Below are 14356 nucleotides of genomic sequence, written 5' to 3' on the forward strand. Positions count from 1 at the left end.
TTATCGCTCGTTCTGTCTGGCGAGTGCACGCGCCCTATAGTGAAAACCTCTCCAAAAAAAAAAAAAAAAGACCTTCATTTAGATGCATTTGTAAGCACATTTTGTTCAGGCTGTCACCTGGCTTTCAAACTGTTGGTTTGATTATGAACTTTTTAAATCTGATTTTTAAATAGTTCTCAAAGAGAGCAATAGGCAATGAAATATTAGGACATAGTATGGGCATGGGCAGGCCTGAACTTGGAGTTCCCCTGCTACTTTTCATCCAATGCTGTTTTAGAAATAAATGACTTCACAGATTGCGAGGCCTGTCTTCCCACCCCACCCTTGACACTCAACCCGCCACCTGTCTTCTTCCTGCATGTCCCACATCCTCACCTTTCCTGCTGCATCGTCCCCTGCTGATTGCTAGTTGGGTATGCCCATCCGTTACCCAAACATGGCCCTGGACAGGCTACCAAGTAACACAGTCGGGGTTCCTGTTTTGATAAAACTCGCATATGAGCTTTTTGAGACCCACCGCTCACTTCCCTAAGGGATTTTATACATTTGTTCTTGACTTCACCTCGTCCTAGTTTCTGAATTCCTGCTTTTCATGCAAATAACCCCTCAAGCCTATCTCCAGTGCCACAACCACGCTGGTTATTTACATGCTATGTTATTTACACAGTACCCTCACATGCGTGCACAAATGCAGCAGCTAGGATGGCGGGCCAGAGGGCAGCCTCCCCCACCCCCCAGTGTGCCAATATAAGCCCCGTGCACAATGCATCAACGAGAATGACATCAATTATACATCAGAGCCTGTCGTCTCAGCTAGCACGTGTGTAGCATCTGCTCTTTGCTCTTGGTAATGAAGTGCATTTTAACAGCTTGGAGTGACGGAAAGAAGTTAATTCATTGGGTTTGGTATCATTTCTGGCTTTTCCACCTACCAACTGTGTAAGCGTGGGCAAATCACTCCATTGTCTGGGCTATCTATTCCCACTTCTGCAAGGTGAAGGGGAGGACTGAGTGATCTCTGCGACTATATTTCTCCAAGCTTGAGAATTCGTGTTCTGACAAATTGTCTACACAAGGTAGGGCCAAGGAGGAGCCAAGTTTTATGACTTTTTCAAAATTTTTTGCCAAATGAGGACATCCCATCTACTACCTTCTACTAACAAAATAATTTCATAAGAAAAAGGACATTTGGGACTAGCAGTTGGCGTAATGGCTATGTCGCTGGACTCCCGTGTAGTGGACCGCGGTTTGAGTCTCGGACACAGTGGCTTAAACTCACGCCAGGTGTGTGTGTGGTGCATGCCCGAGAGGAGAATGGAGGAGAAGGGATTGCAGTGTGGCCATCCCCCCTGGAGAGCGCACACGCCCTATAGCAAAAACCTCTTAAAAAAAAAAAAGAAAAAAGAGGGCATTTATCACCATAAAAATAAGAAAGACACCATCTCAGGTAATGGTCAGCCTCTCTCCCTTCCCCCTAAAAAAGAGAGTTGACAATCTTACATTGATATACCAAAAATAAGAACAATAAAATTCAGAAGTAGAAACATTACAACATAAAAAGTTCATTTTACAGTATTCATCGTATGCATCATTCCCTTGAAACACATTGGCAATTTGGAAGGAGATATATAGTGAAGAGTGTAAATCTGGGTAAAACGCAAATATCCAGTTGTTCTGTTACTTTTTTTAAATCATAGTCATTTTATTTTTAGAATTATTTAACTTTATTTATCGGTGTTATTATTATTATTATTATTTGCTATAGGCACGTGCGCTCACCAGACAGACAGAGACAGAGAGAGACAGAAAGTGAGAAATCACCCTCCAGGGGGGATGACCACACCTCAATCTCTTCTCCTCCATTCTCCTCTTGGGATCTTGGGCACGCACGCACACGCGCCCGGCGTGAGTTCAAGCCACCGGGTCCGGGACTTGAACCGCGGTCAGCTACGTGGGAGTCCAGCGACATAGCCATTACGCTAACTGCTGGTCCCAGTGTTATTATTTTTTAATTTTTTTGAGAGGTTTCCGCTATAGGGTGCGTGCGCTCGCCAGACAGACAGAGAGAGACATAGAGACAGAAAGCGAGAAATCACCCCCCAGGAGGGATGGTCACGCCGCAATCCCTTCTCCTCCATTCTCCTCTCGGGATCTTGGGCACGCATGCACATGCGCCTGGCGTGAGTTTTAAGCCATCGGGTCCGGTACACGAACCGCGGTCAACTACGTGGGAGTCCAGCGACATAGCCATTACGTTAACTGCTGGTTCCCTTATTTTTTAATTTGACTAGAGAGAGAAAGAGAGAAAGTGAGAAGGCAAGTCACCAGGTCCAGGACTCGAACTGTGGTCGGCCATGTGGGAGTCCAGCACCTTAACCCCCATGCCACCAGCCAGCCCCATCACAGTAATTATTGAATTCTTGTCTCACATAGGCTTGTTAATGAAAGTGGAACTCAACCTTAAGTAATTGCATTTAGTTAGGAATATTCTAGATAAACCAGGGAACACCATCCTTCCTCCCACCAGGCTCTTCTCCACAACCCTTTTCATAGAGGGAGCATGGATGCAGGTCCCAGGATAGGGCTTGAGAGCAACACTCACACTCCCCTCTGGACTGTACAGCTTAGGTCCCTGACCACCTATCCTGAGCAGGCAGAAGTGAAGAGCAGCGTCATTCAGGGGGGGGCGCCAGGAACCACTCTTCTACAGTTCCTGACATGCTTTCACCTTTTCACTCTGAGTCAAAACAGTCCATTGTACTGTCCAACGGCAGCTTTGGAAAACCTTAGGGGCCATGTCTGATACTGCCCTCCACCTCCTAAACCACGGGTCCACAGAATGGAGCCTGTGCCTACACCTGGTGCTCTCCTTGAACATGACAGAACACTAGCTGCAGAATCCAATTAAGAGACATGGCATCCCAGTAAAGAAGGAATCCCATTCTTCTGGTGTTACCAAAAAGAAAGAAAAAGTACTTATGCTTATTATATTTTTAATTTTATGAATAAATTTGCAAAAATTTATTTTCCTTTTGTTACATAAGTCCTGCATAATAATTGAGATTTTGCCTCTTGGCCTACATCGCCTTAAATATTTACTGTCTGGCACATTTCCAAAAATGTTTGTAGCTAGGTCCAAGCATAGGTTTTCAGGTGAGGAAATGGTGCCCTTAAAAACCATTAGCTTCTTTTTGCTCTGGACAGCAGTGACTTTCTCTGTCTTTCACCAGGAGAGAAAGAGAGGCCCCTAGAGGGTCAGGGAAATGAGTCATACCCAGGTGACTGAATCATGCAGGTGAAAGGCGACCAGATTGGGCCAGTAGGTAGCATGGTGATGAAGGCACCGGATCCCACAGGGCTGACTCCATGGTTCAAGTTCCTGTCCTAGCAGCCAGTAAAACACACCGGTATGTGTAGTCATAGACACAGTGGCCCTAAAAACATGCCAAGCATGTGTGCATGTGTGCCCAAAATTCTGAGAGGAAACTGGAGGAGAAGGGATTGTGGTGTGGCCATCCCCCCAAGGAGGGAGGTAATTTCTCACTTTCCCTTTCTCTCTGTCTCTATCCAGCAAGCACACACACCCTATGGCAAAAAAATCTTAAAAAAATAAATAAAAGGAAGAAAAAAAGGCGACCTGGCTAAGGGAAGGATAGCAACTCTTTTATACCCTTTAAAACAAACATTTAGGGTTTGTGCTTGGCTACAGGACCCCTTCAGGTCACTTGACATTGGTTGACAGGCCCTGAGCACACACCAGCAGTTGGCTCTTAGCAGTTGAGTGGCAGAGGAAGCCACTACGGCGTGAAGCTCTTCATGGAATGTAGGAAACACGGGGATGGGGTAAACGAGAGATCCCGTCATCCTCCCCGTTCTGTTGACACCCCTGATTTGGGGCTGTATCTTTTACCTGTCTAGACATCTAAACATATACATTCAATTTTTCTTTCTTTCTAACTTTAGGAGATACTAGGAAGACGGGATTTTCAAAGCTAATTATGAAAACATTTATCATTGGAATCAGTGGGTGAGTAATTTTGCTCCAAGTTAGTCAGGATATTTAAACAGTGTTCTTCTGTGGTCATGGTGAGGGAGAAGGAGGTGCCCTGGGGAAAACTGGGCCACTGTCAAAATAAAATAGTGGATCACTAGCCACAGAAATGCCCACAAGAGGTGGAAGGGTTTCCTATACGCAGAGAAATAGAGCCAGTCAACAGTTGCCTACTTCCCACGTAGTATTTTCTGGAGCTAAGACCAGAGGCAAGGCCTGATCAGACACTCTGTTGGTTCAGGTGATTTATCATTCACCGTCTGGGTTCACCTCCATCATGATGGAGGTAGAAAATGTTTGTTTCTGACACACTTGCCTTCAGACATGTGGGATACAGAACGACCTCCACTCCTTTTCCCCCGTATTTTTAGACTGACCTCCTGTCCTGAGTTGCCCATGCTAGTTTCTGTCCTAGAATGGTTATTAACTAGGTGCCTCTCTTGTTCTTAGATGTGCACTCAATTATATGTCATCCTACCTATGGTACCAGGGCCAGGCATGCAAATAAGAACATCAACAGCACCCGAAAAGGACATTGTTTTGCTACCATATTATGTTTACCCTCCTTCTGAGTACATTTGCATTGTTCATGGCTGAATTAATAGAATACTTGAGACTGTTAAACGTTTGTGAGGCCAGCAGGTAGTATGATGGTTAGGCACTGGACTCCCACATGGCCAACCATAGTTCAAGTCCTGGACCTGGAGGTTTGAAACTCATGCCAGGTGCATGTGTGTGTGTGTGCCCAAAATCACAAGAGAGGAGAATGGAAGAGAATGGATTATGGCATGGCCAAACCCCCTGGGGGGTGACGGGGGTGACTTCTTTCTCTCTCTCTCTCCTCTCTCTCTTTCTCTCTCTCTCTCTGTCTCTTTCTCTCTCGTGACCACATGTGTCCTATGACAAAAACTTAAAAAAAAATTAATTAAAAATTTGTAATTATGGGGAAAGTGTTGTATCACTATATTGCACTGCTATAGTAAGTCGTCCTTTAGATGTAAAATTGAGTGAGCCAGATGCCAGAACTCAGTCTTGCCTTCCACCTACTCAAAACCAGAGTCCAGTTTTCTGTTTTTTGTTTGTTTGTTTGTTTTGTTTTGTTTTGCATTGTTTCTCTTATCCATCTCTTCCTTTCCCGCTCGCTGCCACCTTCCTACTGCAGGCTGTTATTCCCTCACGCTGCTCTCCGACCTTGATCTTTCCTATACACCTCAACTGCTTCAATCACACAAGATGTTTTAATTACTTCCCTCACCTGGTGAGCAGCACTCTGGTTCCCAGTTACCTAGAGTGAAATCTGAATATCACGACATATAAGGGCCATCTATAAATAATATAAGAAATTTATCAGTGTCGGGGGTAGGTAGGCTGCCGTGAAGGTGTGATACAGGAGCTCTGTGGTGTCTTCTCTTCTGTGTCTTCCTTCATTTTGATTCATCCTAGAGTTGGCTTCCCTTTTTGGTTTAAAGAGAATACAAGATGCTTCTTTCTAGCCTGTCTCTAGTGGGGGAAGGTTCTTACCTTTCCCATGGTCATGCCTGGATCAGGTTGGTTCACACAACCCAACTCACCATGGTGAAAGGGGTAGGGTTACATTGATCAGGTTAGGCCACCGGGGCCCTGCTCTGGAATTGAGAGTCACTCCCAACTAGACCTCGAAAAAGGGCCGGGAACCAGGCCAGCGACTATAAAATCCGCGAGAGGCTATGATCTGACTTTCATGTTATCTCATGTGTGTAAATAAACCTTTCCACTTCTCAGTGTTCCATTATGGGGCCTTCTATCTTCTCATTCCTACTTAGCATATGCATTAGTACTCCCTAAGAAAACCTCTTTCCTCCCTCTCTTCTTATTTTATTTATTTATTTTTAATTCACCAGAGAGTGTATGTGCTCACCAAAGAGAGAAATGGAGGGAGAGGGCGAAAGCACCTCCCAATGGAGTGTAGTCACTCTACAATCCCTTCTCCTCCATTTCCCTTTCCTGTTGGAATCCTGTGGGTGCATGTACCTAGGATGTTTTCCAACTCACCAGGGCCAGGATTCAAACTACACGATAGGCCACGTGGACTTCAGCTCCCCAACCACTGAGCCACAGGGCCGGCCCTCTGTCTCTTCTTTAGCAAGTATCATGATTTTATTTCAGTGATGCTGTTTCTGTGAAGCCGTGACAGACTCCACTGCAGTGGCTTCTGTTTCTGCTTTTTATCCTTCCTCCAAGCTCACTGTGGTGTATCTTTCCCAGTAGCTGTTGCCAGATGTGGGACCCCGTGCCAACCAATCAGAGGTCCAAATCAGGAATGACCCTTTGCTGCTCAGAATGACACAGAGAGGCAAAGTTGTTGGCTAGAGAGGAACGGAGAATTTATTACAATATGGCCACACCAGAAAGACACGTAAAACTGTCTTTGGCCAGTCAACGTACAGACACTTTTATAGGGGAAGGAAGAAGCTGGAGGCTAGTGGCAATGTACAGAAAGGCATAGGCGTGGTTAAATTTTAACTTGGTTAAGCTGGGAGTCCAAACTTTACAGTAGAATTTCCACTTCTTTGGGGTAGAATATTCCTCATTGCTCTCAGCTTCATGTTAACTGACTGTGACGTCCATCTCCTTGCAGTTCCTAAGAAAGATCTCAAAGAGTTTCAAGCTGAGGAGAAGGAGAAAACAAGATGGAGCCTGGGCTAGCCTATGGTCTGGTGGGTAAGGGATCTGGATTACACATGACCTACCCCAGTGTTTGAATCTCAGACCCAGTGGCTTGAAAAACATGCTGGGTATATGTGTATATACCCAGATCCCAAAAGGAGGGAGAAATGGAGGAGAAGGATTGTGGCATGACTATGCCCCATTGGGGGTTCCTTTCTCTCCCTCCGTCTCTGTCTCTGTTGAAGGCACACATCCTGTGGCAAAGTAAAAAAAGATGATGAAGATGATGGAGTCAGTCTGGCTAAAGCAGGCCTCTATTACATACTGAGCCACTTGCTGCCCTATGAAGTAATTATTCAATAGAGACTATGAGGAAGAGTAGGGACTCTGGAGGAATTTAGGGGTATCCATGAACCTACTGAAAAAAAAAAATTTAAGAATTTATTTATTTAATTCCACTTGTTACCATTATTTTTTAGTTGGACCAGAAAGAAAGAGAAAAGGAAAGTGAGAAAGCAAGCCACCAGGTCTGAGACTGGAACCACGGTTGGCCATGTGGGAGTCCAGCACCTTAACTATCAGGCCCCCTGCCAGCCCCTAACCTACTGAAAATGTAATGCATGTGTGAAGGTGTTCATTGTCCTGGGGGAAGGAGTCATAACCTTCATCAGATTCTCAGAGTCCCAGGATGTGGAAAGTTTAAGATCTTTGTGCCGGAGTCAGACTTGTATCCTGAGACTTGCCAGTTGTTACTTTGGGCAAGTTTGATTAATAGAGAACTTTCCCATCCGGAGCATCTTCATATGGGGCACCCCATCATATGGAAAGTGGCACCATGAACATCCACCTGTTGCAGAATGGCTTCTCTTCTTGCTTAAGTAATTACAAACAGCCTATTAAACTCAGCCCACTGTCGTGTTGAAATACAATGAACCCTCTCCTCACAGCATAAAACCTACATGGGCCAGGAGTTGTGGATTTATTTGAGTGTATGGGCACCAAATAGTTACCCATTTTCCTTCCTCAGATCCTCGGAGAGAACATGCCCTGGGCACTCCCCACCTCCGGCTGGAGAGCGCAGTGAGGAGGGCGTGCTAGTCTGCCCGAGGAGGCTGAGTCCTAAGCTGTCACTGACCTGGATGGTTGCGTTCCCTCTATGGCTCCTAGGCTCAGACTGGTCACATCGCTTCTTCTCCCTTCCTCTCCATGACCCGGACTAGCTCCTGGCGTGTTCCCTCTATGGCTCCTAGGGGCAGACTGGTCACGTCGCTTCTTCTCCCTTCCTCTCCATGACTCGGACTAGCTCCTGACTGGTCCATCTCCAAGGCTTGAGCAGAAACTGGGCACTTATTTCTCATGGGTGCCAGCGAAGTCAGTGAAAAAAGGGCCTAATTACTGTTAGTTCAACTGCATGATTGGAAAAAAAGAACTAAGTTTAGAAAGGGACACAATTTTTTTAGCCAGATTGCTTGTGTTATTATAGTTACCCATTTACCGTCTTTTTTTTTTTTTTTTTTGGGGGGGTTTTTCTTTTTTTTTTTTTTTTTTTTGCTATAGGGCGCGTGCGCTCACCAGCCAGACAGAGACATAGAGACAGAAAGCGAGAAATCACCCCCCAGAGGGGATGGTCACACCGCAATCCCTTCTCCTCCATTCGCCTCTCAGGATCTTGGGCACGCATGCACACGCGCCCGGCATGAGTTTTAAGCCACCGGGTCCGGGACACGAACCACGGTCGACTACGTGGGAGTCCAGCAACATAGCCATTACGCTAACTGCTGGTTCCCGTTTACCGTCTATTTTAAATGAAAACTCAGAATCTAACCTATGGACATTTCATATGGTTTACAGACATATTTGTTACAGAGGAAAAAGGCAGTAACAATGTCTTCTTGGTTCACAGGCTACCACAGCCAACTCTCCTTGTTTTCAAACAGGGCACCCCTATCCCACCTGACTATAAAGTTTAAGTTCCTTCTGTTTTCTAGCTGTAAGGTATTTAGGTAAAAACTGAATTTTATAAAACAGGCAGTCCTGATGACTAAAGACTAGTGTTCTTTTTTTTAAGAATTATTTTTATTTAATGTTTATTTATTCATTACATTTATTTTTTAATTTGGCCAGAGAGAGACACACAGAGAGAGAAAGCAAGCCGCCAGGTCCAGGACTCGAACTGCAGTCAGCCATGTGGGAGTGTCTAGCACCTTAACCTCTATACCACCTGCTGGTCCCCTCTTTTTCTAAATTCTAAACATGTTGAGCTTGATCTTTTCTAGCATTAAGTACAGGTGCTTGCAAACAGATGTGCAAGATGTGCAAGTCAGTTTTGTGTTGTGGAAATTTTGTGTGGGGAAATCTTGACCTCTTCTATGATAGTATTAAAAGCACACAATGAAATTCAGGCATGTGACGGAAACCAGCTATACGGAACAATAGTCATTAAATAGTTTAATATGTTCTCTTTGTCCACATATTAAATGGCAATATTCTGGGGTGGGCCCGAAAAACTGCCATAAATTTGAAATAGTGGTGAGCATCAGGGTGTAGCCACAGTGGTCTCTGTAATAAAGACCACTAGGTGAGGCTAGGGCCATGTGGGGATCCCGAGTTTGGTTCCCAGACCAACCTAAACAGGCCAGGCGAGGTAGCACGTGTCTGTAATCCTAGCTCACTGGGAAGCTAAGACAGAGGGATCGTGACATGGTAAGATTGTGTCAAAAATACCGATTCCTCTCACTTTCTCCCTCTTCTTTATTTCTCTACTTCTCACTCTCACAAGAAAAAGAAGAATAGAGGCTGGGACTGGCAGGTGGCATGGTGGTTAAGGTTCTGAACTCACACATGGCCAACCGCGATTCAAGTCCCAAACTTGGTGGCTTGCTTCCTCACTTTCTCTCTCTCACTCCATCCTTCTCTGGCCAAATTTAAATAATGAAAGTTAAATAAAGCAATTCTTAAAAAAAAAAAAGAATAGGGGCTGGATGGTGGTGTAGCAGTGGAACTGGATGCTTTGTGTGGCTGACCCACTGGGGGGGTTCCAGGTTGCCTCTGGAGACCTCCCTGAGTTCGCCAGGCACATGTGTCCCCATGATCCAGCTGGCGCAGGGTGAGATGGATCACAGCACTGAGACTCTGTTGGGGGTGCTGTTTCTGAGCCCCTCTCTCTCTCATGGACGAGATAAAGAAATATATTTCAAAATAATAATAATTATAATAAGCATCAATGATACTTCAGAACATCTGCCAAACTGCAGCCTAGTGTGCTCTGTTAGTGTGGGTGTACTGGTGAAGTCACAGGTGCTGCTCATACTGCTGTACTGGGGCAGCGGAAAAATCATAACATGTTTTTCTGTGGTTTTCTATGCAAAAACATGCCATGACTTTCTGATGATCCAGTGTTTTATTACTCATATTGGGGAGGTCTTCAAACACTTCATGGAAAACATGTATTAATTGTATAGATTTCCTTTTTTTTTTTTTATAGACCACAGATTAGTTTATTTTTAACACCCATCATGCCATGAATTCATAGGGAATAGGTTCCAGTAGCTCAGGCTCCTTTCCATTGGTTCTCACAAGGTGTGCTTCCCTGGGTGGAGCAGGCTGGCGCTTTAGTTGAACCCAGGTACCTTTCTCTTTGGCTTCCTTCTTTTTCTGGTCATTTTCCTTCACACGTTTTAGGAAGCTATCTCTGCTCTTAGAATGTTTAATATGCTCAATACGCACATTGATTCTCTTGGCAAGAATCTTGCCCTTAACTTGCTTGTTCACAACAATGCCAACAGCATGCTGGGTAACATTGTAGACTCTTCCAGTTTTGCCATGGTAACACTTGTGGGGCATTCCTTTTTGAACAGTACCCATTCCCTTAATGTCTACAATATCACCTTTCTTGTAGATTCGCATATATGTTGCCAAAGGAACAACTCCATGTTTTCTAAAAGGCCTAGAGAACATACATCGGGTGCCTCTCCTCTTCCCTGTTGTGTTCGTCATTTTGGTTAATTACTGGAAGATGGAGGTTCCGGCCAAAAGGCTCCATGAACTTTTTTGGGAGGGAGGTTTTTTTGCTGTAGGGCATGTGTACTCGCTGGAGAGAGAGAGAGAGAGAGAGAGAAGGACATCATCCCTTCAGGGATGGCCACACCCCAGTCCCTTCTCCCGATCTCCTGTCAGGATCTTGGGTACGCACACACACGCGCCTGGCATGAGTTTAAGCCACCAGGTCCAGGACTTAAACCACAGTCAACTACATGGGAGTCTAGCAACATAGCCATTATACTGTCTGCTGGTCCCTTTCCATGAACTTTTTGACATCCCCTTATGTTTATAATGAAAGGAAATGCAAATTTCTCTAAGAATTGTGTAAAAATAAAGATGTCATTTCTTTCCTTTTCATGGTCACAAAGACCCTGCATCTGTCCACAGAGCCTTTGAACCGACTTGAGCCCCAAGTTAAAAAAAACATCTGGATAAAGGGCTGAATAGAGAAGAGCCTCTCTTGTGCTCTGGGGGGTGGGGGGTGGGAGTGCCAGGGAAGTGGCCCCGCAGAGGAGTCGGGCAGGCGGCCTTCCTTCTCCACGTCGCTGTCCGGCCAGGAGTGACAAATAAATGACCTGCTGTGATCAAGTACAGCAGACCTCCCACTTAACAACAGACTAGAGAGAAACGGGGAGAGGAGACGGCACAGAGGAGAAGTGAATGCACAGGACAGGCCTGTTACAAGTCATGCTCCTAGGGGACCAGCGGGTGTCGTGGTGGTTGGGGCGCTGGACACTCCCACATGGCTGACCGCAGTTCAGGTCCTGGACCTGGCGGCTTGCTTGCTCTCTCTCTCTCTCTCTCCTCTCTCTCTCTCTCTGTTTCTCTCTAGTCAAATTAGAATAAATGAATGAATAAATAAAAATAAAAAACAAAAAACAAGTCATCCCCCTGTTTTTCCTCCTCCTGTGGGCTGGAGGATAATCACAACCACCACGTGCAGCTTTATTCACTTGCCCTAAAATGTGCCACTCATAATCTGCACACCATCCCTGGGAATGCTTTGCCAGAAACAAAAACTGATTTGGTTTCCAACACAATCGCTGTATTTTTAAGTCTCACAGCGTCACTCTGCTCACTTACCCAGTAGGTAGTTGCCTTTTCCTTCACCTTCCTCAGTTCATTTCTTACCATTTCATGCAGTAAATCTCCCTGTGTGAATGGTTTTGCCAGTAACAAAGTAATACTAGGCCGGCTGGTGGTATGGTGGTTAAGGTGGCAGGGTCCCACATGGCTGGCTGCACGCTTGGAGTCCCCAAACTAGTGACTTGAAATACATGCCAGGTGGGTGTGGGTGTGTGCCCCAAAATCCCAAGAGGAAGACGGAGAAGAAGGGATTGCAGTGTGGCCATCCCCCTGGGGAGTGCTTTCTCACTTTCCTTCTTTCTCGCTCCCTCTCTCTGTTTCTCTCCAGTGAGCATACACACCCTGTAGCAAAACTTAAAAGAAAAAAAGCAATACCTATTGAAGAAAAATGTTTTTTCTTAGATATAAATATTGCTTTAAATATCTTTCTTTAAAGATCATTTTTAGGGGGAACCAGCAGTTAGCGTAATGGCTATGTCGCTGGACTCCCATGTAGTCGACCGTGGTTCGTGTCCCGGACCCGGTGGCTTAAAACTCACGCCGGGCGCGTGTGCGTGCATGCCCAAGATCCCGAGAGGAGAATGGAAGAGAAGGGATTGCGGCGTGACCATCCCCCCTAGGGGGTGATTTCTCGCTTTCTGTCTCTATGTCTCTCTCTGTCTGGCGAGCGCACGCGCCCTACAGTGAAAATCTCTCCAAAAAAAAAAAAATAGATCATTTTTAGGGACCAGCAGTTGGCATAATGGCTATGTCACAGGACTCCCATGTAGTTGACCATGGTTCGAGTCCCAGACTCGGCAGCTCAAACTCATGCCAGGGCTGTGTGCGTGCGTACCCAAGATCCCAAATGGAGAATGGCAGAGAAGGGATTGTGGCGTGGCCATCCCCCCAGGGGGCTGATTTCTCGCTTTCTATCTCTCTGTCTCTCACTGTCTTTCTGGCGAGCACACGTGCCCTATAGCAAAAACCTCTCCAAAAAAAAAGAAAGGGGAGAAAAAAAAAAAAAAAACTCTCCAAAAAAAAAAAGGGATCATTTTTAAATGTTTTGTTTTTTAACACATTTTTCCTTCTTGGTGCTTTCTATTTTCTTTGGTTCAGTGTGACAAATGGTGGGAAGACAACACTGGCAAAGAATTTGCAGAAACACCTCCCAAATTGCAGTGTCATATCTCAGGATGATTTCTTCAAGGTATTTATAAAAATTCTTACATAATTTGGGACCAGCAGGTGGTGTGGTGGTTAAGGCACTGGATTCCCACATGGCTAGCCACAGTTCGGTTCGTGGCCTGGACCCAGCGGCTTGAAAATCACACTGGGCACATGTGCATACGTGCCCAGAGTCCCAAGAAGATAATGGAGGAGAAGGGATTGCAGTGCGGTCATTCTCCTTGCAGGGTAATTTCTCACTTTTCTTCTCTGTATCTCTCTCCAGCAAGTGCATGCACCCTATGACCAAGATAAATCTAAAAAAACAAAACTCTTAGATAATTTATTTAACACAAAAATGTTTATAACAAAGGTAATTGAGGCCACCAGGTGGCTTGGTGGGTAAGGTGCTGGACTCCCATATAGCAGATTGCAGTTTGAGCCCCCAAGGCAGTGCTTTCTCACTTTCCCTCCCTCTTCTTATCTTCCTCTCTCTGTCTCTGTCTCTATATCTCTCTCTGGAGCATTCAAGGTCTTAGAAAATTCAAAAATAATAATAATGAATAAAAGTTTCAAAAAATAATAACAAAGGTAATTGAATCACACCCAAAAATCTTTTGCCGAGAGATGCACCTGGAGTAGTGAAATTAGGTTCAATGCAGTTGTGTTACATATCCACTAGATGGCACCACCTATCTGTGCTGGTCTGATTTTATTTATTGTCCTCATCAAAACTTTTTTTTTTTTTATTTTTATTTTCTACCCTTAATTCACTATACACCATCACAACCCACCAATAAATTTTCCATCCAAAATACACTGTGTACTGGTTCAATCAAGCACATCAACATACATGTTCTCAGCAAGTAATTTTCCAATTCTTACATCCTGCATACCTTGCCCTTTGTCTTGCCATCCCTGATTCCCCATCCCCCACCCTCTGCCATGTCCCATCATTGTCCCTGGCATCCATGATTGCCCTCCATGCCTTCCGACCCCTCCCATTCAATTGTTCTGCCAATGAACTCAATTGGTCTAAATATATCCAATAGCTAGCACAGCTGACACATACCTATACATGTACCCAAATCTGACCCTAGGCATAAACCCCAGTGAGTAGAATGAACATACTATAAAATAGTACCCAGCTGTGCCCATACAGCTCGCTGCAGTTATCAAATGTGCATTTTTTTTTCCTCCTGCTTTTTTTTTTTTTTTATTAAATTATATTACCTAACACTCATTCCCTGAGCATCATCACAACACACTAAGTGTAGTTTCCCATTTAGGATAAACTGCATAGTGTCTTAATCAAGCATGTTATCACCAATACTATTCCATTTCTACTTTCATACATATGTATACATATATATATGTTTTTTATCC

At 44.9% G+C, this 14356-nt stretch overlaps 1 protein-coding gene across 3 annotated transcripts in view; it reads left to right on the forward strand.

The window, feature by feature from the left end:
- NMRK1 (nicotinamide riboside kinase 1) overlaps positions 1-14356 on the forward strand; it is a 32797-nt gene that overhangs the window by 1617 nt on the left and 16824 nt on the right. For 2 of the 3 annotated variants that reach the window (XM_006155323.3, XM_006155324.3), the window contains exons 2-3: positions 3964-4027; positions 12923-13013. In XM_006155323.3, the coding sequence (XP_006155385.1) occupies positions 3999-4027; positions 12923-13013 (120 nt within the window). In that variant the 5' untranslated portion in view covers positions 3964-3998. Of the gene's footprint in view, positions 1-3963; positions 4028-6668; positions 6748-12922; positions 13014-14356 lie in introns of all 3 variants that reach the window. The other variant, XM_006155326.3, reaches the window with a different exon arrangement.

Source organism: Tupaia chinensis, unplaced genomic scaffold (assembly GCF_000334495.1).
Source record: "Tupaia chinensis unplaced genomic scaffold, TupChi_1.0 Scaffold000447_1, whole genome shotgun sequence".
Lineage (NCBI taxonomy): Eukaryota > Metazoa > Chordata > Mammalia > Scandentia > Tupaiidae > Tupaia > Tupaia belangeri.